Raw genomic sequence first — 26087 nt, 5'->3', positions numbered from 1 at the left:
ACACACCGACATAGACAACAGACACACTGACATAGACAACAGACACAGACAACAGACACACCGACATAGACAACAGACACACTGACATAGACAACAGACACCGACACACCGACATAGACAACAGACACACCGACACAGACAACAGACACACCGACATAGACAACAGACACACCGACATAGACAACAGACACACTGACATAGACAACAGACACAGACAACAGACACACCGACATAGACAACAGACACACTGACATACTGTAGACAACAGACACACCGACATAGACAACAGACACACCGACATAGACAACAGACACACCGACTTTGGCACCCAGACAGGCAAAAATGAGGAATGAGCATTGCAACATTTAAGGAAAGGCTAAACTGGAAGAAAGGCACCGCCCAACTCAAATCAAATGTATATACCGTATTTCCCCAAATAATAGCCCGGCAGCAAATACGCGCCGGGCCCCTAATAGCCGCCGGGGGTCTGACCCCATTTTGCGTATTAAACGCCGGTCCGAGTAAACGCCGGGGCCATTATTTGCATTTTCTTAAGGTAACCCCAAAATTACTACGTTGCTGACAGCACTTGAAGGCAACACCAGTGTCGCGCAATACATGAAACAGCAGGGAGAAACACGTGAAAAGAAAACGCAAATCGAGGGAGCTCAACTTACGCTACCAAAAGCAATGCAGGGAAATCGATGGCATGGAAGCATTTCCACGATGTTTGGATTATGTAAAGAGTTCTGTTGACAACGGCTACCGCGGTCTTCACTTGAACTGAAGTCCCAGATGAGTTCAAGAGATAGACTTGGAAATAGACTCGGTAAGACTGAGATTGTGTTATATTTATACCGATTACGTGCCTAATGATTGTGTGTGACTATGTTTAATCAGCACCCGCCGTGGTGTGTGTAGTGTTTTTGCAAGTTGTTGTAGTGTTGTGTTTGGGATGTGGCTATGTTCAGACTGGTCGTAGCCTATTTGCTGGTGTTGATAGAATTGCGTCGGTCAACGTCATCTTACAGTATTTGCAAGTGCATTGTTGAAGTGCCAAATGCCCCATTTAGTGTAACCATGGCATCTATTATTCGGGTGCGAGAGAAGTAGAAGACGACGTGTGTGTGTGTGTGTGTGTGTGTGTGTGTGTGTGTGTGTGTGTGTGTGTGTGTGGGCTACACGGTAGGTAGCCACGGCTGATTGCTGATTTTTGGTATCCTCCAAGGTGTGTGGGCTGACGGTGGCAGTTGATGAGAGTGAGGACCTTTGCACTAAAAAACATGTTGGACAGGAACTGTCACCGAATAATGGCCTGGTGCAGGTCGGTGCAAAAATAAATAAACGCCTGCAGCAAATACGCGCCTGGTTCTTTTAAACGCCTGGGGTCCAAATCGATTTTGCGTATTAAACGCCCGGGCTACTATTTGGGGAAATACGGTACACATATTAATGTATATACACATATTAATGTATATACACATATTAATGTATATACACATATTAATGTATATACACATATTGCCCAGAGTGGATAAAACATCAAATAAAAAGCATCAAATAATTGCAATAAAAAGCACATAGGAATGGGTTGGAGATGAGAAAGCAAATGCCATGGATCTGACATACACAACCACTCTCACTCCATTCTAGTCCAACTACGTTCCAGCCATAGATGATTCATTGATAAAAACAAGTAAAAAAAAAAAAAAAAAAAAGTCGGCGCTTGGTTGGAGAAGGTTTGGACAAAGGGCAGACAGAACTGCACTACCCATGAGCCTCCTCTTCTGTGGAGCTCTCCTGGGCTTTACTGCCACCTGTGGAACCCGACCAATGAGAGGAGAGCTGGGGTGAGTGACGGATGATGACATCACAATGACACAAGCATACAGGGCTTTCAGGTGACGTACTGTAGCGCCCTCTCTGGCGGCCATTTTGGAGTCAGCTGTCTCCACAGTATGGAATAAATCAATCAGATGCACCAATGACATGATCAGTCCCCAATCAAAGATGTCACAGTAATGTCTATTTCATTCTGTTATGGCTGAGCTGTAGGTTGAGAAGAGGTTGCAGCTTTCCTCCGCTGTTCTTTGGAAGAGCTGTGTGGACCGCCAAAATGGCCGCCAGATGGCACAGTACATCCCCTGAGAGACCGACGTGGCGTTTCATTAGTCATTTAACTCTTTAGCTCTCCATCACTTCCCCATGATCGTACACCACACGAGCGGCCATTTGCAGGGCAGGGGGGCGCCCAGGGTGGGGTCCGAGGGGGAGCGGAGGAGTTGAAAAAGGACGGACAGAACAATCAGAAAAAAAATATATAGGTGATTTACTTTCATTATATATATATATATATATATATATATATATATATATATATATATATATATATATATATATATATATATATATATATATATACATACATATATATACACACACACACACACACACACACACACACACACACACACACACACACATATACATATACATACATCACGTGTTCAGACATGGGTTCAGGTGGGTTGTGCCCAGGAAATGATGGACAATCACAATGAATTATGGGCAAAGCTACGCTCCTGAAGTCTAGGTTGACTCGCTCCCCCGGCCCTCGAACGCTCGGCTTCCGAAACGTGAGTTAACAGAGTAAAGGAACGATACCTAAGATGGCGGTATTCTCCAGGGGAAGTGAACGAGCAAAGGTTAAAAGCTTTCCTAAAACGAAGCTGAAGACTAATGAAACGCACTCGCCGGTCCTATAAATAAACACACCTTTTGACTTGACAACGCCACACAGGTCTGTGCAACAGCCACATGGGTGACAGGGTCAGCCATGCAGAGAGTGTAGATGTGAAGGAGTGACAGCATAAGAGTATACATACCCAGCAGAGAGCACTGACATGTGCTCAGGGAAGAGCGCAAATGTGCAATGACAAAGGACACGAGGAAACCGAGGATATGAAGCCTCTTCACAAGCACGTCACACACACGCACGTGCACGTCACACACACACACACACGCGCGTGCACACACACGTGCGCGCGTGCACACACACATCCTCATTCTGTACAATTGATCTCTCAGCTAAGAATAAAGGACAGCGAGTGAAGTGGGACTGAACAGAACAAAGACAATCCTATTGGTTTGACAAATGTCACTTTTCAAAAGGGCAAAAAGAGTCCTGAGAGGCTGTCATAATGTCAACTGTCATACTTTTACCTTTAAGAAAGGACCAAGAGTGGGACATTAACTGTTATTGATTTTGTATATATATATATATATCGATATTGGTATTTCATATAATACAAATGTACAAATAAATGTGTATAGTGTTCTCCTTGGTGCCCCTCTGGTGAAGGAGAGGCAGAGCTAACGTGTGTGTGTGTGTGTGTGTGTGTGTGTGTGTGTGTGTGTGTGTGTGTGTGTGTGTGTGTGTGTGTGTGTGTGTCTGTGTGTAGTACTATACTGTAGGTGTCTGTTGTCATGCCACAGACAGGGGGCATTTTCATGACCTCATGCAAAACAAATACTAACAGTAGTTCTCAATGGTATCAAAGAAAGAAAAGTTGACAGGGAACTCTGGGAGGGCCAGAGGAGGAGAGGAGACATGGAGGCAAGCGTAAAGGGGGAAAAAAGAGAGAGAGAATGATCTTAGTTTAGCGAAAAGGCGAACAGGCAAAAGTATATTCTAACAACATGTATTATGGACAGAAATAGCTATTATTGGGGACAGTTCACTGCTCGATGTAGGAACTTTCATGTAGGAACTATGCTAGCAGCTAGCGGGTGTAATACGGCCAAAAGAAAATAGTTCCTACATGAAACTGCTCATAACAAGGTGTGTGGATTATCTTGAGTAACCGGGTCATGACTTCTGGAAAGAGAGCGTGCTGTTGAGTTTCTCCAATTGTATTTTTTGGGGCGCTTATTGAGCACCACCAAGCCGAGTGCCATCGAGAGAAGGATACTGTAAATAGCACTATAGGTAAGCTTACAAATATGTATTTTTGATTTTGGGGTAAACTGTCCCTTTAAATTTTTTAATTACAACAGACAACTCCCTTTTCTGAGAAGGGGAGTGTATAATAATTTATTTTGCAAAATCATATTCAAAAGAGTTTTGGTATGACTCTTCAAAACACACGTCAGTTTTGGGATCCACGGGTGTCTTTTGGACAATAGATGTTGGAGGTCACGGAGGTCATGGAGGTCAGAGGTCATGTTGAGAGAGCGTTTACCTTGTGTCGTGTTTCTGTCATTGAGTAGCTTGGTCTGACTGTTGGGCAGGATCTGAATCTCTGGAGGCTCTGGACTCTGAGCAACACGGGATGCCAGGAGAGCATTCAAATACTGTAGACGCGTCACCTGCACAAAGATCCAAGCACCAGACAGTTCGTTGTGACAACTGTAATGGTAGTGCACGCGCGTGCACACACATTTTTTAAATACCGTCAATAAATATATTTATATATTGCTATTTTAGTTTCAACAACCGAGGTTGTGACAACAACAAAAAGATAATACAGCACCCCCACCCCTAATAAAATAAAAATTAATTGATAGATTGTACAGAAAATAAAAGACAGAATCATTCAAGTCTAACAATGAGTTGATACAGGTCCAAAAGGATTATTTTCCATCAAATGTAGGAAATATCCCCAGGTTTCGTGAAAGACAACAGTTTTCCTTTGATAGCATACGTCAATTTCTCTAAACCAAGACAATGCTATTGAATACAAGGCTATTATATGTACGCATAATCTACTTGTACTGTAATCATTTAAGTCCTGTATTGATCGTCTGAACCTGAGCTTTATGACAAACTCAGGGTATATGCAGGGATGCTGTTAAAGTTAAATTCAAATACATTTTAAGACCTTTTTTTAAGACTTTTTCAAGACCTCAATGCCACTTTTGTCACATCAACGATAGGCGCGTAAATCACAAGTTTCATCACGATACAATAGGATATAGATTCTTTGGACAACGATACGACATTTTCCGATATCACAAAGTCTGCCACGATACAATCTGGGAGCAGCCGTACCTTTTTTTGAGGCTCCCTGTACAGATTGGCCACGATACGATATCGATTAAATTCATGTGGGACGATATCATATGCTCATTTTTAATTAATTTAATTTGATAGCTCTCAAATAGCAATTAAGATTTTTTAAGGGTCTTAATTTTCCCTAAATTGATTTATCAACTTTGAATACCGGTAGTTTTCAACACCCCGCGGATACCCTGAAACTGCTTCCCATTCATCACCTGTTATCTCTGTGTTCAAATGGTTAGACCAGGCCAATCTTTCACTCTGGAGATTCCTCAAGACATCCTAACAAATGTATCGTATATCAGAGATACCTGGCCTTCAGAGTCCTGTATCATCATCTTTTGCAAAGCAGGCGGTGACAGTTGCACTGAGTCATTTTGGATCTTTGATATAACACACACACACTTACCCGTATGAGCTGCAGGTCAGTGAGAGCTCGGACGGTGTAGTCAGGACAGTAGCTGGACGGGCTTGTTGCTTCTCCTAACTCAAACGGATCCCCGGAAGACTGACGCTGGGTCGACACTGGAGATTGGTGCACTATTACACACACACACACACACACACACACACACACATGACCCATGTCTACTTTCAAAAAGTTTCAAGACCTTGATTCTTTTTTTTTTACTCAAATTTACAACTTTCAAGGATTTCAACGACCCGTGGGAACCCTGAGTTATATAAAACATGGTATGGACAGTGTTATCACTCAAAAGTAATCATAATAATAATTAATAATTAATCATAATAATAAACCTGTGCTGTGGAGAGACAGAGAAAAGACATGATGATCTCAAGTGGGAAGTATTTGTCTTCCTGCAATTCTACATCTTACCTGAAGATGGTGCTGTGAGAGCGGACACGCCATAGTATGTAAATGCCCCGTTCTCAAACTTCAGCCTCTCTTTCCCGATCTCCACTTCCACGCGCCCCTAGGAACAAACACCCAGCCAAGGTTAATCTAGTTAACTCAAACTAAACTCAAAACTAAAACTAGGTGGGGGAAAAAAACATTTTAGTTAACTGAAATGGAAATACAAACTATACAAATACAAACTAGACTCAAGGAAAAAAAAGGAAAACTAGCTGAAACGATATTGTGTACTTACAAAACTAACTAAAGTAAAATAAAAAAATAAGAAAATGTCTAGTTTTAGTCTGGTCAATTTTTTCAACACAACAGGCATGAGGCATTGGTGTATATTATGTTTATTAAGACTGGGATGTCAATTACCGTCAGAAAGTGTTGTGTTTTAATACCTATTGTGAAAAAGACAAAACTATAATAACTCTGCACCCAGCATGCATGCAGTGTATTGTATCTTTTTACAAATTCAAATTTCACATTTGGCGGTTGAGATGCTGATGAGAGAAAAAGTACCGCTTATTGCATATTTAAATGATTCCGTGTATAACCAAGACGGACTTTTCAGAAGCCAAACCCACCTGCAGCAGCAGAATGAAGTAGTCCACTGGGTTGTTGCGGGTGTACAGATAGTGGTCAGGACTCAGCCGGTTGGTGGGGTCATAGTGCACTTCCTGGTTGACAGTGGGGTGACGGAGCAGGTGGAACAGGACCTTCTCAGACACGCGTCCCGGACTGAAGTGCTCCACCTCTACAGCGGCCAGGGGTCAGAGGTCAGGAACAGATACACTTAACTGTCTAGGGTTACTGTCCGAGGTGAAATGTCACAGGGTGTGTAGACAGTGAGGTCATACGCCGCATCAATCTTGTCTACAAGTGCACCGCCTGGTGAGCTTAAGCAGCTGCACTCTGTGTTCAGGGTTCACACACATTTTCATTCCCTGTGAGGCGGTGACTCTGAATCAATACCAGAAAATAATTATTACTACACTGGACAAATAGGACACACCTCTTTATTCTGGATTTACGTCAACAGCAGTCTGAAATTCCATGACTTTTTCATGTTTTCCATGACTGTGGGAACCCTGTGTTTTTATTCAAGTTTCTTTGCTTGTTTGTAAAGATGTTGCACTGTTTGATCCTTTACAGTGAAATCAAATCAACAAAATTGTATTCTGCAAGGCAACAGTGAATTCTATCAAAGCAATTGTTTTAGATGCTTCTCTTTCAGCTACCTAGTTGCCCTGCTACTGAGATGAGATCCCACCTGCGACCACACACAGACACACACACACAGACACACATGCTATGCTACCACACACAGACACGCACACACACACACACACACACACACACACACACACACACACACACACACACACACAGACACACATGCTATGCTACCACACACAGACACACATGCTATGCGACCACACACATGCTACCACTCAGACGCGTTATTTTCGAATCGCACATAGGTTACGCAAAAACCACGCCCTGTGCCCGCCTACGCAGCAGTCAAGCGCCGGGATTGGTCAGGCGCTCATGCTCATGTTGGGCTCTCTGTTACAGAGACACCATTCCTGTGAGAAGCAACAACACCAAACGAGGCTGTGAGGATATGTGATAATGATAATGATAATGTATTTTAATGTTATTTGACTTTCTGACCACCGCCTCAGTGCTTATGGGGGGGGGGGAACTAGGCCTATGTGCTGTAGCCTATTGTATTTTTAATTTGATATTTTTTATAGTTTTCATTTGCAGGTTAAACTGTCAGCTGAGCTCCGTTATTGAAGCTTTGGCTAAAGGCCTGAATTTTACAATGATGTTTTGAAATAAATGTTTAAAAATCGATTGTGTGTTAAAAGCTTGTGTTACGTTTTCATTGGCGTTAATACACTAATAATTAATTTCAATGTCCGCTATCAAGAGCAATTCAGTTGGTTCATGAAATCGCTGGGCTGCGTGCCCACACTGCCCAGTGGTTTGTGGTGTGGGAGATTCCAGCTGTCAAAAGAAGAAACTAGAACGACCGCAAGGCGGACTTATGCCTCCGCCATTAGTTCATTCTGGGGTCCAAATCGCCATTTGAGGCAAATTGGAAGAGATTCCGTCAAGGCGCTCCTGTGATGTTGCGTTACAGAGCTTGGAAATTGGGTGTGTGAGAGGTCACAGTGACCTTGAACTTTGACCACCAAAATGTAATCAGTTCATCCTTGAGTCCAAGTCGGTGTTTGAGACAAGTTTGATTAAATTCCGTCAAGGCATTCCTGAGATATCGCGTTAACAAGCTTGAAAATGGCGTTCGAGAGCTCACCTTGACCTTTGACCACCAAAGTCTAATCAGATCATCCTTGAGTCTAAGGCGATGTTTGAGGCAAATTTGATGAAAGTCCGCCAAGGCATTTGTGAGATATCGTGTTAACAAGCTGGAAAATGGCGTTTGAGAGGTCACAGTGACCTTGACCTTTGACCACCAAAATGTAATCAGTTCATCCTTGAGTCCAAGTCGATGTTTGAGACAAGTTTGATTAAATTCCGTCAAGGCATTCCTGAGATATCGCGTTAACAAGCTTGAAAATGGCATTCGAGAGGTCACAGTGACCTTGACCTTTGACCACCAAAATCTAATCAGTTCATCCTTGAGTCCAAGTCGATGTTTGAGACAAGTTTGATTAAATTCCGTCAAGGCATTCCTGAGATATCGCGTTAACAAACATCGTACGGACGGATGTACGGCCGGACGGCCGTACGGCCGTACGGACGGACAACCCGGATCCATAATGCCTCCGGCCTGGCTATCGCCGGCGGAGGCATAAAAAGACTTGCTGTGGCCAATCCCGGCGCTTGACTGCTGCGTAGGCGGGCACAGGGCGTGGTTTTTGTGTAACCTATGTGGGATTCGAAATAACGCCACACAGACACATGCTACCACAGAACCACACAAATACACACATGCTAGTACACACAGACACACATGCTAGTACACACAGACACACATGCAACCACACACAGACACACATGCTATCACACACAGACACACATGCTAGCACACACAGACACACATGCTAGCACACACAGACACACATGCTACCACACACCGACACACATGCTACCACACACCGACACACATGCTAGCACACACAGACACACATGCTACCACACACAGACACACATGCTAGCACACACAGACACACATGCTAGCACACACAGACACACATGCTATCACACACAGACACACATGCTACCACACACAGACACACATGCTAGCACACACAGACACACATGCTATCACACACAGACACACATGCTATCACACACAGACACACATGCTAGCACACACAGACACACATGCTAGCACACACAGACACACATGCTAGCACACACAGACACACATGCTACCACACACAGACACACATGCTACCACACACAGACACACATGCTAGCACACACAGACACACATGCTAGCACACACAAACACACATGCTAGCACACACAGACACACATGCTAGCACACACAGACACACATGCTAGCACACACAGACACACATGCTAGCACACACAGACGTTAACAAATAAATAAAGCCTTAACCCTGTAATGTGTAACAGCGATGTAATCATTATATCCACTGTGTTAAAGGGTCACTAATTCATTCGATGTGAAGTAGATGGACAAACTCATGCACTCTTTCCCTCTGTCTCATGTAGGCAAAGGCTCACAGAACGCACACACACACACAACACACACACACACACACACACACACACACACACACACACACACACACACACCTCTGGACAGGAAGCGGTGTGTGGCCAGCAGAAGCTGTGGTGAGGTTTGGATCTTGGGCTCCCCTTCAGGCAGTTTGAAGAGTGAGAACTCCTCGTGGACGCTCCGCGGCTCCAGGGGGATCTCCAGCGGAACCAGCGGACGCTTGACCTTCATGTCCACTGCAGCGGGACGAGGGAGGTGAAGAGACGAAGAGAAAGAAAGTGTGAAATCATCATCATCATCATCATCATCATAAAAGGGAGTAAGTGGACTTTGTTTCAATTTTTGTCCCACATTGGATGACATCATCAGCGAGTGAAATCACTGATGACGTCACAATGGCTATGACATCATCAGTGATGTCACTCGCTGGTGAGTGACATCATTATTGACCAAAATCATCCCTATGACATCACTGATGATGTCATAGGCATTGTGACATCATCCTTCTTCTTCTAATGGCTTTCCGGCAGACTGGATGCCCCGCGGCACATTGCTGCCTCTCACAGAATATTACACAAACTCCAGACACAAATATCATTGACCAAAATCATTATATTATATCAAGTGAGTGACATCACTGATGATGTCATAGACATTGTGACATCATCAGTAACATCATTATTGACCAAAATCATCTCTTATATAAAAGAGGCATCCAGTCTGCCGGAAAGCCATTAGAAGAAGAAATCTCACAATTTGGGACCAAACACCCACGTTAGACAACGACCTCTGTTTCGAGATACCTCATTGAGTGCTCGCGTGAATCATCTTATATATCAGTGAGTGATGTCATCAGTGATGCGGAGTTGAGCAATTGTGCGCTGCGCATGCCAATAGGGCAGGCCAGGAATCGAGCGCTCGTAGTGCGCAAGATTTCTAGTATAGTTATAGTAACATCTCCACTCAGTGTAGGAATTTAGCCAGGGGCAAGGGCAGACATGCCCTAAGAAACATCAGAATGCCCAGAGAAACCATCATTAAGGGGCAAATATTGCCCCCAAATGAGTTTCTCGAAGAAGTTGTCTGTCAAGGCAAGTACCCCCCGCCCACCGAAATCGCTCCGAGCGGTTGGAAGCCCAGATGGATCGGTAGGTAGAGCGAAACAGGATGTGAGGTCACGTTATCAAGTTGGCTTCGCCGGGCTAAATCCCGGTCACAAAAACTCACAGTAGCCGTCAGACTCGTCCACGATCTCTGATTTGATGATCTCTTCGATGACGTCCTCTAAGGTGATTAATCCCAGCACCTCGTAGAAGGGATCGCCCTCCCCCTCGTTGTTCACCTTCTGGACGATGGCCAGGTGAGAGTTGCCTGACAGGAGGAGAGAGGTCACTAGAGGTCAAATGGCATCTGCTCAGGTATCTGTTTGGGTGCATGAGACCCAGAGCAGCCGATACACACTGACGCCCTTTTCCCACATGCGCTTTGTACCGCAAAATGACCGGAATGTGGTCTAATGCCTGCATGTGAGAAAGGCGCCATGCCGGTATAAGCGCGACCCCGTCGTCCCCGACATTTCACCACTTTCGACCTAGTCAGAAGACCGGTATGCTCTTAAGGGGACGCAAGTGGAAACGGTTCCAGTCATTTTCCGCGACAGCGGTCCTTCAATCATGGGCGAGAAGTAGCCTACACACGTTGCTTAATGTTCCAGCGGGCATAATCTAATCATTCGCGCACATTAAAGCAAACTGGCGAAATGATCTTGTGATAGCCTAATAAGAGCAGTAGCCTATGTCAGCTTGCTGATTTCCGAAGGCAACCCCGGACACATCAAACGAAGCCAGTCTGCTTTCTCTACATACATACAAGCGTTGAGCAGCTTGCAAGCCTTTCTCGCTGTGTCTGTCTGTGGCTGCTGCTCTCGAGCAGAGAGGGGAGGGGGAAATCGGCTGTGTTGATTATGCTGGCGGCTTGACGCTGCTCTTAAGTCAAACGAGTGTGATTTATTGTGTGACAACTGACAAGCGAACTTATTTCGAGTTTTGCCGACCCCCCAAATAAGCTCCCCCCTCCCCCCGCCCCCACAACATACAGGCAAATTCGCTGATAGATTCCCACATGCGCGAGCCGAAGTGTGAAGGGAAATGTCCGATATTGACTTACAGGTAATTTTCCGGTACGCATGTGGGAAAACGGCTTGAGAGACACTTGTTCCAACTTGAGAAATCTCTCTGGGGTGCCAATTTTCTTCTTCACTCCTAACATTCCCGGCACACTAAATGCAGTGCCAGTGAGAGGACAGGACTTTAGCTGCCTAGCAGCTAACATTATTGGCATTTTTATGTTAGCTAATACATGTCATTTTCTGTAATATTTTAAATAAATTGCAAATAGGAGCACAATTACCATGTCTGTTTCTTTGAATATCCTTACTTTCACAAGAGGGATAACATTGTCATTGCTGTCATCAGATGTAACCGAAACTATTTAGGCTGAAAGTACAGTTCAGGTACAGAGAACTTGGGAATATTTGAGTGGGTCGTCCACTAATCGCTTTGGATCAAAGATGCCGGTGGTTTGATCCCCGCCTCCTCCAGCCTTGGACAAGATACTGAACCCCAAATTGCTCCCGATGGCTGTGCCAGCACCTCATGCACCCCCATCGGTGTATGAATGCGTGTGTGAATGGGTGCATGTACTCACTGTAAAAGCTCTTTGGATAGAAGCGCTATATAAATGCAGGCCATTTACACTGTGCAGTGTGCACACTATCAATGCTGTGGTCAAAATAAACCCAAAACGATAGCGATCAAAATAAAATAGTCAAAATGAATATGACAGCAGTCATTTCGTTACTGCCCTGAAAATGCCCCTGTGCTGGTTTCCTAGTGGATGTTTGAAAATGTACCAGCTGCTAGCCTCTCTCTCTCTCTCTCATTGTGAGTGTGTGTGTGTATGCTAGCTGCTAGCCTCTCTCTCTCTCTCTCATTGTGAGTGTGTGTGTGTGTATGCTAGCTGCTAGCCTCTCTCTCTCATTGTGAGTGTGTGTGTGTGTGTGTGTATGCTAGCTGCTAGCCTCTCTCTCTCTCTCATTGTGAGTGTGTGTGTGTATGCTAGCTGCTAGCCTCTCTCTCTCTCATTGTGAGTGTGTGTGTGTGTATGCTAGCTGCTAGCCTCTCTCTCTCTCATTGTGAGTGTGTCTGTGTGTATGCTAGCTGCTAGCCTCTCTCTCTCTCATTGTGAGCGTGTGTGTGTGTATGCTAGCTGCTAGCCTCTCTCTCTCTCTCTCATTGCGAGTGTGTGTGTGTATGCTAGCTGCTAGCCTCTCTCTCTCTCTCATTGCGAGTGTGTGTGTGTGTATGCTAGCTGCTAGCATCTCTCTCTCTCTCATTGTGAGTGTGTGTGTGTATGCTAGCTGCTAGCCTCTCTCTCCCTTCTGGTATGACCTCTACAACCACGACTGCGTGGCGACTCAAACTTCGAACACCATCGTGAAGTTTGCAGACGACACAGCAGTTGTGGGGCTGATCTCGGGGGGCGACGAGACGGCCTACAGAGAGGAGGTGGGGGCCCTGGAACAATGGTGCCAGGACAACCACCTCTCTCTGAACGTCTCCAAGACCAAGGAGATCATTGTAGACTACAGGAGGGGGGGGGGGTGGGGTGCGCACCCCCCCCAATCACCATCAACGGCACAGTGGTGGAAAGGGTGGACAGCTTCAAGTACCTGGGAGTCAACATCCACCAGGACCTGACTTGGGCCGGTCACACCGCCACTGTTGTCAAAAAGGCCCAACAGCGAATACACGGACTCAGGCGCCTGAAGAAATTTGGGCTAAGGCCAGAAATCCTTAGGGACTTCTACAGAGGCACCATTGAAAGCCTGCTGACTGGCTGCTTCACCACCTGGTATGGGAACTGTACCACCATGGACCGCAGGGCGCTACGGAGAGTGAGACGTGCGGCCCAGCACGTAACAGGATGTGAGTTGCCAGAACTGCATGAACTGTATAAACAGCGGTGCCTCAGGAGGTCCCTGAAGATCATCAAAGACACAAACCATCCCCACAACAGCCTGTTCTCCCTGTTACCCTCAGGGAGGAGATACAGGGTTCCAAAAGCACGCACAAATCGCTTGAGGAACAGTTTCTTCCCGCAGGCCACGAGACTCCTTAACATACACAAATAGTGTAGTAGCCGTACTGTACCGTACTGTAGCTGCTACCATTACGTATGTCTAATGTTTAATTGTATGTTTAATAAGGAATATGCTATTTGCACCTGTATGTCAAATACGCCGAATTTAAAATGTTTAAGCACGTCTAAAGTATGCACATGACATGTGCACCTATGTGCAGTGAATATGCCACTGTCTCTGACTTGTCTTATCACTATACTGCCTTATTGCTTGTTGTGTCTCTTGTTGTTTTTGCACTCATATGCCCTGTTATATTTGTACTATGTTGTAAACGGAGTCCACAGCACAAGAATTTCACACGTGATACTTGTACCATGGAGTGACAATAAAAATCTTGAATCTTGAATCTCTCTCTCATTGTGAGCGTGTGTGTGTGTATGCTAGCTGCTAGCCTCTCTCTCTCTCTCATTGTGAGCGTGAGTGTGTGTGTGTGTATGCTAGCTGCTAGCCTCTCTCTCTCTCTCATTGTGAGTGTGTGTGTGTGTGTATGCTAGCTGCTAGCCTCTCTCTCTCTCTCATTGTGAGCGTGTGTGTGTGTATGCTAGCTGCTAGCCTCTCTCTCTCATTGTGAGTGTGTGTGTATGCTAGCTGCTAGCCTCTCTCTCTCTCTCATTGTGAGCGTGTGTGTGTGTATGCTAGCTGCTAGCCTCTCTCTCTCTCTCATTGTGAGTGAGTGTGTGTGTGTGTGTATGCTAGCTGCTAGCCTCTCTCTCTCTCTCATTGTGAGTGTGTGTGTGTGTATGCTAGCTGCTAGCCTCTCTCTCTCTCTCATTGTGAGCGTGTGTGTGTATGCTAGCTGCTAGCCTCTCTCTCTCTCATTGTGAGTGTGTGTGTGTGTATGCTAGCTGCTAGCCTCTCTCTCTCTCTCATTGTGAGTGTGTGTGTGTGTGTGTATGCTAGCTGCTAGCCTCTCTCTCTCTCTCATTGTGAGTGTGTGTGTGTGTATGCTAGCTGCTAGCCTCTCTCTCTCTCTCTCATTGTGAGTGTGTGTGTGTGTGTGTATGCTAGCTGCTAGCCTCTCTCTCTCTCTCATTGTGAGTGTGTGTGTGTATTCTAGCTGCTAGCCTCTCTCTTTCTCTCATTGTGAGTGTGTGTGTGTGTGTGTATGCTAGCTGCTAGCCTCTCTCTCTCTCTCATTTAGTGCTTTCAGACACACGGTTCTGGTTCTGGCTCTGGCTCCATTCTGGAGTCTCAGAACCACGGTGCTTTCTGGTGAACCAGTCCGTGTTCACACCAGTTTAAGCGGAACCAAAGTGGGAGGACATTATTCGGTAGTCCTTCTTCAATTTTTTAAGTTTATTAATTATTTGGTCTGGCGTTCGAGTGAACCCAGCCTTGGGTTGGTCTCTTCCGCAAGTTCGGCATACGACTTGCTCTTTCTTGTACTGCTTTCTAGCTTTTCTTGAGATTCGGTAGATGCCCAAATCGCCACTAAACATTTGGTTTCCTCAGGAGACCACTGCAAATTATTTTTCTCCATGTTGTCACTGCCTTCTTCTCCTTCCTGCTTGTTTTCACAGCCTAGAATGAGACACGCCCACTGATGATGTCACGGTTCCCAAGGAAAAACCAATTTTTTTTTGGTTCCGCTGAGAACCAACTTTTCAGGTTCCGAACCAATAATTTCTTCGGTCTGAACGCGCCGGCCGGTTCAAATTTGGGTTCGGGAACCGGAACGGAGCCCTGCCGGTGTGAAAGCCCTAATTGTGAGTGCGTGTGTGTGTGTGTATGCACATTGCACACCTTTCTTGAACTCCTCCAGCATGGCGTCCAGCTTGGTGTCATTGAAGACAAAGTGCAGCGGGTGATTGTAGAACTTGGTGATAGTCGTCATGGGGGTGCGGTCGTCTGGGTCCACCAGAGCCAAGTCTTTCACATAAAGGATTTCCACAATGTTAGACCTGCCAACACACACACACACACACACACACACACACACACACACACACAGAGAATGATGGACATGTAGAATGTGATGCAATAGACCAAAATCCACTGATGGAGCGCTTCAACTCCTGGCATTGAATGTGAGGTCGAGTTGTCCTTGCAACACGGGTGCCAGTATCTACCTTTGTTATGGGTTGTGATAGGTGGCTGCACGAATATCGCCAAGGCAAATAATTGTACATTAAGGAAAGAGACCCAAAGCACTCCAAAATAGGTTTACATAATACATAATAATTACATAAATAATTCTATTTGCCTATTCATTTTTAAAAGTTTCAATTAAATTTGTTCCGCCTTATGGCCTTCATCGGGATAAAGAAGTGGGCTTTTAAGCCTATTTTGGACGTACAGTCACGCTCTTTCTTGCTCATGACTAGAAGAGCATTTTCCTAACATCATCTCTCTTTAACATCAGAACCTAAGAAGCTGTCCAGACTTCTGTCCATTTCTCCACAAACGTTACGCTTGTTGTACCGTTTACATCCACAGACACTGTGCACCACTTCATTTAAAGCTGGGGTTTATGAGTTAGGTCAGGGGTTCCCAACCTTTTTTGTGCCAAGGACCGGTAGATACATGGAAAAAAAAGTCGCCAAACGGTTGTCAATTTGAATGGTTTTAGTTACATATATATTTACTCACCAGGTGGCGACAAAGGGTAAATAACAGCCTTTTGTGTTGTACTGTATGTAGCCTATACAGTATTTATGTTTTTGTTTTAACTACAAACATAAATAAATCAACTTGAAACAATGTTTCAACTACCACACACAGCCTATAATATTATAGCCTATGTTTATAAAAAAAAAAATTGACCGGCTCGCGGCCCGGTACCAAATGCGTTGCGGCCCGGTACCGGTCCGCGGCCCAGTGGTTGGGGACTGATGAGTTAGCTTACATGATGGTATTTGGTCCGATTCTCAATAGGTTTAATGTCTTTCAGAAGCTGTAGCAGGCCTCAGATTTAAAGCCAAACTAGAAGACCTATAAGACATCCATTAATACCAACCATGTCATGCTAGCTTGTCAGGAAGGTGGCTAAATAACGCTCCAAAGGCTACATTTTGGCGACGGGAAAAGCCATTTTCAAAGGGGTCCTCTTTTTCACAACCTAATGTTGGCATGTATGCTGTCGTGTGTGTGTGTGTCTGTGTGTCTGTTAAAACATCTACAAATGGAAATACAGGAATTTTATAATCCTCCAGAAAACACAACACATTTCTCACATTATTCACAATTGCCACAAAAAGAAAAAAAAAACAATTTTTGGAATCATTGCGTGTTCAGTTTTTTTCTCTTCGATCTCCAATGTTGGGCCCCTAAATTGGCCCTCAAGCCATCAAGAGTTTGAGAAGCTGTGACGTAAAGTAACGTTTGCTGTCCGAGGTGACGACAAACATTGCAAAGGTGACACGTCGAGTGTCATTTTGGTTGTAGCCCACCTCTCCTCTTCGTAGATGGGCACGCGCGTGTATCCGCTCTGCATGATGTCGGACATGGTGGAGAAGTCCAGGATGGCGGTGCCCGGCAGCATGAAGCAGTCCTTCAGAGGGGTCAGGATGTCCTCCACCGTCTTGCTGCGCAGAGCTCCGCGGCTGAACTCCTCCTTCACAAACTCGCTGCACACACACAAGCCAAGAGACGTGAGCAGGACACGGAGACGGAGAGTGTTGCCAGATCTCGCAAGAGAAACAAGCCCAAAATAAGTGACCACTACCCCCAACCCCACAACAAACAAACAAACACACACACACACACACACACACACACACACACACACACACACACACACACACACACACACACACACACACACACACACACACACACACACACACACAATTTATCTAGACCTGGGCAAAGACAATATATTAACTTGAAAGAAACTTCTTATTTAAAAAGACTGAGTGAAAAATAACATTGCAAAAGCGTACATGTTATTAGGCTATTCTGCAGACTGGTTTACAAACTGTATTATTATTATCATTTTCCTTTGAAATGGTTGGCTTGGCAGGTAATTTTTTTTTATTACTGTAATTAAAAAGACATATATTTCATAGCGTTATTAAAAGCAGACTGTAGCAGCTGGTTGATGCGTGGTGGGAGTCTCAGACGCAACAATAAACAATAAACCAATAACAACAACAACTCGGACACAACAATAATCTTCCCAACCTGGGAATATTTGCATTACTTTGAACTGATGGAAGACATGGGTAAGAACATGATTGTAACCTGTACATCAGAGAACTGAAAGCACTGTGGTGCGCTCTATAATGGCTCTAGTGTTTATACTAACATTTATGAGCAACAGCGTCCAAAATCAAAGTTGAACGATGATGGAATGTTGGTGACTTTGTAGCGGTCCCAGCGAGTGATCATAAATCATCGTAGCCTACTATAAACTGCCCTTAAAAACAATATCGACATGATAGACTATGCATTTATTTGCATGTAAGGCCATGTTCAGACTAGGAGGCCAAATCTGATTTGTGAATTTAGTGACCTACCGTAAATTCCGGACTATAAGCCGCGGCTTTTTTCCCGTTTTTTGGCCCCTGCGGCTTATATAACGGTGCGGCTTATCTATGGATTTTTTCCAAAAAAAAAAAAAAAATCTCTCTTTTTTAGCACTCTTTCTAACTATAAATCCACTTCTGTTTTAATTTCCTCTCTTGCCCTCTTTTAACAACATAACATAACATAACATAACACAACACAGGTAAGCAGAAAGAAAAAGACGAAGCAATCACGCCATGAATGAGGAAATGACTCACCTGCTGGAGGCTGGAGATACACGGCTTGGGCTAAACTTTTACTGCGTGAAACACTATCGATTAAGTCCGACATCGCTCAGAGGTTTTGAGCAGCTTGAAAACAAGTTTGAAAACGTGCAGAAGTCCATCCACTCACTCACTAAAGAAACTAAGGCAACCGTGAACAGAGTTTATAATGCGGAAAAGCGCATCCGCGCACTGGAGGACAAAAACAACACAGTGAGTCCGAAAATGGATAAAATGCAAAATCGAAACCCTGCACACGCAGGTTGATGACTTAATCAGCAGGAGTAAAAGAAATAACATTCGCCTGATCAATGTAAAAGAGGGAGCTGAGATGGGTGACATGGACGCTTTCGTGGCAAAATCCTGTGTTACATCCTGGACCTGAAGGAAGGCGAGAAACCACCAGAGGTGGACAGGGCACACCGGGCGCCTCGGCCACGTCCAGACCCCGGCCTGCCACCGAGGGCCATCTTCATCTGCCTACTCCGCTGGCCCGACCGTCAACTTATCCTCCAGGCTGCGGGGAAGAAGCCCCTCACCTGGGAGGGTACGCGCTTTTTCGTCTGGCAGGACCTCTCCGCGTTGGTGCAACAGAAACGCGCAACATACAACAGCATCATCGAGTCAATGGATATCGCTTTGGCGTACTGTACCCAGCGAGACTCGTCATAACCATTGATGGACAGCGGCGGAACAAGAGCTCAAAGTGAAACTGCCGAATATCTTTTGAGTTGGACTGGTCAATAGTACTGTGAGTAACTAAAATAAAAAAATAAAAAACGGAATTCTCTCTTCTTTAGCACTCTTTCTAACTATAAATTAGGGGTGGGGGAAAAAATCGATTCACCTAAGTATCGCGATTTTTAATGTCACGATTTTTTGGATCGATCTTTTATTCCAGAATCGATAATCGCAAATTAAAAAAAAAAAAAAAAAAAAAAAAAAAAAAAAAAAAAAAATTTTTTTTTTTTTTTGGGTGCTTGCAGTCAGGCCACTCACTGAACAGCAGGCCAGGCGCCGCCTACTGGTTTACTAGTGGTTTTATTACTTTATTAGTTAGTCTGAAGTAATAATTACACTTCAGGGTTAAAGTGGGTGCATCTCATTGTAAAATTGGACCCAAATCTGGCTTCAAACGGCCCAAATTTCACGCGCGTTGGCCCATATCGGCCTGGCCTGCTTGGTATCTAATGCCCGGCCTGAATTATGATCCCAGTCCGCCCCTGTTTTTAACTATATCGCCCAGCCCTACTCATGATATATAATATACAGTCTCTAGTGTATGATTCAACTTTTCCCATGTTCTAATCTAGTGTAAAAAAGCAAACAAACTGAAAAAATAAAAGAAAAAAATAAACAAAAATCGCAATAAATCGTAATATCGAATCGCAATAATCGTAGAATCGCAATAATCGTGAATCGCAATATATATCGAATCGGCACCAAAGTATCGTGATAGTATCGAATCGGGAGATAAGTGAATCGGCACAGCCCTACTATAAATCCACTTCTGTTTTAATTTCCTCTCTTGCCCTCTTTTCACCACACCGCGGACACTGTGTGCACTGTAAAAATAAACAACGGTGGTGTTGTGTTATGTTGTTTTGTTGAAATGTTACGGTAATACGGTAAATGGGAGCTTCCTCAAACAGCCACCTCTTTCCCGACAATCCCCTCTGTGCGTGACCACTTACATATGGTAATTACGGTAAGCAAACGGCCACTCGGCCAACTCCCTCCCCCGACTACCAGGAGAAAATCACAAACTTCGGCGAATTCACACAAAGGAAGATCAAGGAATATTCACAACAAGACGAGCAGTAGAAGCGGAATATTATAGGAGTGTGAAAACATCCACAATCACCAACGGGTTCCAAAACGCTGGACTGCTGCGGGATGAAGAGGATGACGCCGCCACAGCTGGCGCTGAGGGCCGTCAGAGGCATCAGAGGCTGTTCGATGCCGACAGTGATGAAGAGGAGTTCGTTGGTTTTGAGTGACAATGAAGGAGAGAGGAGAGTGGTTGACGAAGCCACCCTGAACCTGTTCGTTTCCGACACTGAAGATGAGGACTTTGGTGGTTTCAGTACGCAGGAAGAAGAGGAAGACGAGGATTAGTGACTTGACTTCTCTGGTTACAGGTTTGCTGCACATATAGCCTATTGTTGTGTGATTTTGTCTGGGGATTAGTGACCTGACTTTTGTTTTGTTTTGTTGAAATGTTAATAAATGGGAGCTTCCCCAAACAGCGATCTCTTTCCCGACATTCCTCTCTGTGCACGAACCCTTTCATATGGTAATTAAACATCAAAACACCCGCGGCTTATAGACCGGTGCGGCTTATAGAAGAAAAAAATAGTCAATTTTGGTCCCGCGGCTTATAGACCGGTGCGTCTTATAGTCCGGAATTTACGGTATTTATGACTTTATCCAGATTGGTTTTATGAGTCTGGACGCTCCAAGTCTGATTTGTGTCTGTAGAAAATGCTCCATAATGGCCCACCATCAGGCCTGTTCTTGGGGCAATTGACGCCCACGAACCAAGGCGCCAACGACGCAATGATGATGTCACCGCCGTGACATCATCAATGATGATGTCAGAGTTCACCTCGTGAGGTCATCGGTGATGTCAGAGTTTCCCCTGTGAGGTCATCAGCGATGTCAGACGGTCTAGGCTGACTGTGATGGCAGACGTGACTTTGTGAGGTCATCAATGATGTCATACCTCCCCGGACGTTGTGACATCACCAACGATGTCATACCTCGAATGTGGGGGGATTATAAAGGTGTTGTTCTGCTATGATATGTATGGTCCTATTCCCCTTTCTGCAATCTGTAAGCTCTGTACGCTGCTTCTGCCTTGCTCCTATCTGCCTGATATTTCATTAAAGCTTGAAAGACATCTCTGTGGTTCTAATCGATCACTGCCCGTGAGCCCTTACCTAAGATCCGGCAACTTCACACAAGGCAAGCACACAAACTTCCTTACAGTGTCACTTGTCCCAAACCACATATGGAGGTAGTTTCCAATCTGCTTTCGACTGATGACTGACTTCAGTGCGGACGCGCAGATCCACCAAATCTGATTTGAACGTCACTCGCAACTCATCATCAAATGCTTCTGCGCAGGAAAACCACGTCACCAACGTACGTATTTACTGACACCCACGTCGTTACCATAGCAACCCATGCAGATAGGTTGTTTAGGTCTGGACACAAAGATCCGACTTGAGAATCAGATTTGTGGCAGTGCGGACACAATCCCAAATCAGATTTGGGAAACCAATCAAGATAATGATGATTAACTCATTGAGTGCCAGCCACTTTTGGAGAACGGACGCTCCCAGTGCCAGAGTTTCAGAGCGTTTTCAGTGATTTCTGGAGGCCCACAGAATATTGTGTGATATTACTATGTAAACACTGAACACGCACAAAGAACGATGTGAGACTATTCGATCATCAGCAAAAACAGGTTTATTGATATAATTTTCCGTTCTTTAGTTATCAGCCGCAGAAGATAGCTTGATTTAACCAAAAGCAGCCGTTTTTTTCTAGAAGCTGAGATAATGAGCCTTTTGTGAAATTAAACATTTCATGCACATCACTGACTGAAGCTAATATTTTCTGATGTAGTCACACCTCAAAAATAATTTCCTTCAATAGAACAGCGAAAACCAAGGAATTTTGTTTGGCAAAACAATATTTTTTAGCTGCAACCAGCAGCGCTGGCCCCTGCGTGCGCTGCTGGTTGCAGCTTCTTGCTGGTCTTGATTTACTGCCGGTGGGCATCAGATATTCTAGCTTGCGTTTGCCAATCCTGTCCTGCTGTCTGGGTCTGTCTGGGTCAGTGTTGTGTGCTGCTCTGCGTGCCCCCCCCCCCCACCCTCAACTGCACACTCCTCCTCCGTATGGGAGTGTCTCTGGGGCTTTCTGCTGCGTTTGCTCTGCACTAAAAAGTCCACTACATCCAGCTTTTTTACAGCGTTCCGCGTGTATTTGTCACCGGCTCCCATGCTTCCAGTTGAGAATAATAACAACTAATAACAAAATCATGCTCAATTGTGGCAGCAGATTGGCTGCTGCAGGCACAGCTAACGTTATGCTTCATGCATATCGATGCATACGGATGCGATGCGATTTCTATTTCCCCAACGACTTCTCTGTTTTTTCCTCGCCTTTCTGTAATCTGGAGAGCACTGTCGCCACCTAATGGGTCCCTAAAATAGCTTTTACACATTCAACAGCCACCATACTTTCACAGGAGATGGATCTGGCTTTGATGCACGTCCCACCGTCAAAAAACGCAATTGACGAACATACTCGTCCTTGGCACTCTACGTTACTAAACCAATTGACGAACATACTCGTCCATGGCACTCAATGAGTTAATGACTTTAGCAGCAAATCGGATTTGCCTGTAATGTGAACATGGCCTAAGAGTGGGATCACAAGCCGTCACTCCAGACACATGTGGAGATCAGGTGTGAACTGACGTACTTAAGAGCTGCCTTGTGATTGGATCACCCAGGTGTGAACATGGCCACTGACTGTCAGCTGTGTGTGTGGGGGAAGGGGAAGGCGGAGTGAACGGGGCTGTGGACGGATCCTGCAACAGGACAAACTATCGCAAAAGATCTGCTTGACGACAAGGCAGCAAGCCCAAATAAGCAACTACACTTCAGAAACAAGCCCAAATAAGCAACTACACTTCAGAAACAAGCCCAAATAAGCAACTACACTTCAGAAACAAGCCCAAATAAGCAACTACACTTCAGAAACAAGCCCAAATAAGCAACTACGCTTCAGAAACAAGCCCAAAAAAACTCAACCAGCGACTACCAAGCGAGGTATTTGGACAGTCCACCTACAGAGAGTCTACAGAGTATTTGGAAAATTTCAACAGCTTATTAGTGGACATTCAACAATTCAACTGTTTAACAGATGGTTAACAGATTATCTATACATTACGTAACAATGAATGACACTATGTGCAGGTGTATGGAACAAGAAGCAAACACAATCTGTTTGTTGAATCTCGACTAATAAACTGTTGAAATGTTCATACTCTGCCGACTCTCTGTACGCGGACTATCCAAATAAAGTGTTACCGCATAAGGGACTTAAGGGACCAAAAAAACTACACCAAGGTCGCTTCTGCACCCGGACTTGGCAACTGTGGACAAGGACATGACATGGGTGATGATAACCATAACGGGGAGTATGGGTGTGTGCGTTACCTGTAGGGGTCGTTGACGCTGGTGCGGATCATCTCCATGGCCCTCTCCCGCACTCCGCAGGTGCTGATGTCCCGGCCCAGAGCCAGGTCCAGGACGAGCCCCAGGGGACAGGACAGCGGGCAGGTCAGCACCATGCACACCTGGGCCAGCCAGGTGAGGCCCGGGGCCATCTGGAGGCCGTAGCCCGAGCTGACAATGTGAGGCCCCAGCTCGGCCACGAGGAAGACCAGGAAGCCACTGGTGAAGACGGCGGCCGCGATGGAGTCCAGCGCGCAGTACAGGAGCACGCCCAGCGCAGAGTGGCCCACGGCACACAGGAAGAGCAGGGAGCACACCTGACGTGGAGAAGGGAGTGAACGGGGAGATTCAACATTATGTTTTTTCAGATTTTTTTTCTCTCCACAATTGTACTTGGCCAATTCCCCGTCCCAGTCGTTGCTCCACCCCCTCTGACGATCCGGGGAGAGCCGTAGTAGACTAGCACATACTTCCTCCGATACATGTGCAGTCGGCACTCGCCGGCCGCTTCTTTTCACCTGACAGCGAGGGGTTTCACCGGCAGGACGCAGCACGTGGGTGGGAGGATCATGCTATTCCCCCCAGTACCCCTTCCCCCCCCCCCCCGAAGAGGCCCCCCAGCCGACCAGAGGAGGCACTAGTGCAGCAACCAGGACTTATACCCACCGGCTTCACCCGCAGCAGACACGGCCCATCTGTAGGAAGGAACGTCTGACCAAGCTGGAAGTACCACTATCGGGAATGAAACCTCTAACACTACCCAGGCGCCTCACAGGAGAGATGAAACATCCTGTCCCACATTATGGTCAAGTCCACAGCTGTGAATCCCAGGGTGATGGCCTGGCTCTTCGTCGTCAGTGCTGTCCCCCCCCCCCCCCCCCCCCCCCCACACCTGGATCCTGAATTACAACTGCTGCCGTCTGCTGCTGACTCGGTTTCTTCTGTCTCTCTCTCTCTGTTTTCTCTCGTGTTGTTGTTTATTTTGCCCATGACTCTATCAATGTTTTGCCAGGTGTTACACTGAAATGTGTGCCCAAAGAAATGTGACCGCATTGCTTCTTATGGGAAATATGTTACCAAACTGTACTGTAGCAGCCAGCACACATTTCAGTGCTCACAGCTTTCGGTTACACTGTATTTGGTGACCCATCAGATTCTGTGACCTCCCCTGATGTTCTTTCTTGCCCTAAATCATCTCATGCCCAAACCTAGTCTCAACGCCAGACCCACGAGTGTTCTTCTTACAACCTAGTCTCAACGCCAGACCCACGAGTGTTCTTCTTACACTACTAGTCTCAACGCCAGACCCACGAGTGTTCTTCTTACACTACTAGTCTCAACGCCAGACCCACGAGTGTTCTTCTTACACTACTAGTCTCAACGCCAGACCCACGAGTGTTCTTCTTACACTACTAGTCTCAACGCCAGACCCACGAGTGTTCTTCTTACACTACTAGTCTCAACGCCAGACCCACGAGTGTTCTTCTTACACTACTAGTCTCAACGCCAGACCCACGAGTGTTCTTCTTACACTACTAGTCTCAACGCCAGACCCACGAGTGTTCTTCTTACACTACTAGCTCAAACCTAACGCCAGACGCACGAGTGTTCTTCTTACACTACTAGCTCAAACCTAGTCTCAACGCCAGACCCACGAGTGTTCTTCTTACACTACTAGCCCAAACCTAACCAACCTTAAACACTGCAGGTCACAGAATATGGTGTAGCGCTTGTTGGGTAGGTTAGGCTGTAGAATAGCGTGATTGTTTGTCTTGCCAACATCGGCTCTCTTGCCTACCTGTGTTTTTAACCACACTTTAGTTAGACCTCTGTGATAAAGGCCTATATAAACAAACAAGCGTGAAACTTGAACTCAGAAACTCACCAAGAAGTTCCCTCTCCTCCGGATGGGCTCCAGGCGCTTGGCGGCCCGCTTCTCCTCCTCGGAGCCGCAGCTGTGGAGCACGTACAGCTCCAGGGGGTCCAGCCACAGCAGGCTGAGGTTCACCGTCCTCAGCAGCCCGCAGGCCAGGAGCAGCGCCACCACCAGCACGGCCAAGCCCCACGGCGGGAGGTAGTCTGCGGGCAGTCTATCCGGGGCGTGCTGCTCGCTGCAGGCGCCGTACCTGATCCCGCACAACAACAATATCATCAACAAGAAGCGTAGACCTGCCAAGCTGGCCACCATATTGGAATTGAGCAGCCTGGCTCTGCGCGAATCATGTGACTCTACCTCCGCGGCGTGGCCCCGCCCAC

General features: G+C 45.8%; 1 protein-coding gene across 1 annotated transcript; it reads right to left on the bottom strand.

Annotated features, from left to right (window-relative positions):
• Window positions 1–1634: 1634 nt before the first annotated feature.
• On the bottom strand, window positions 1635–26019 carry cnnm3 (cyclin and CBS domain divalent metal cation transport mediator 3; the record flags this gene model as incomplete). Its single annotated transcript, XM_083638122.1, has 11 exons — window positions 1635–1817; window positions 4242–4368; window positions 5469–5599; window positions 5898–5994; window positions 6509–6678; window positions 9723–9881; window positions 10873–11016; window positions 15590–15747; window positions 17236–17412; window positions 23814–24148; window positions 25717–26019. The coding sequence occupies 11 exons, from the start codon at window positions 26017–26019 to the stop codon at window positions 1768–1770; spliced, it is 1851 nt and encodes a 616-aa protein (XP_083494248.1). The 3' UTR covers window positions 1635–1767.
• Between the last annotated feature and the right edge of the window lie 68 nt (window positions 26020–26087).

Source organism: Poromitra crassiceps (assembly GCF_964638095.1).
Source record: "Poromitra crassiceps genome assembly, chromosome: 6".
NCBI classification, from domain to species: domain Eukaryota; kingdom Metazoa; phylum Chordata; class Actinopteri; order Beryciformes; family Melamphaidae; genus Poromitra; species Poromitra crassiceps.
Note: the sequence above shows the minus strand (reverse complement) of the source record. Positions and strands in the feature narration are given on the sequence as shown.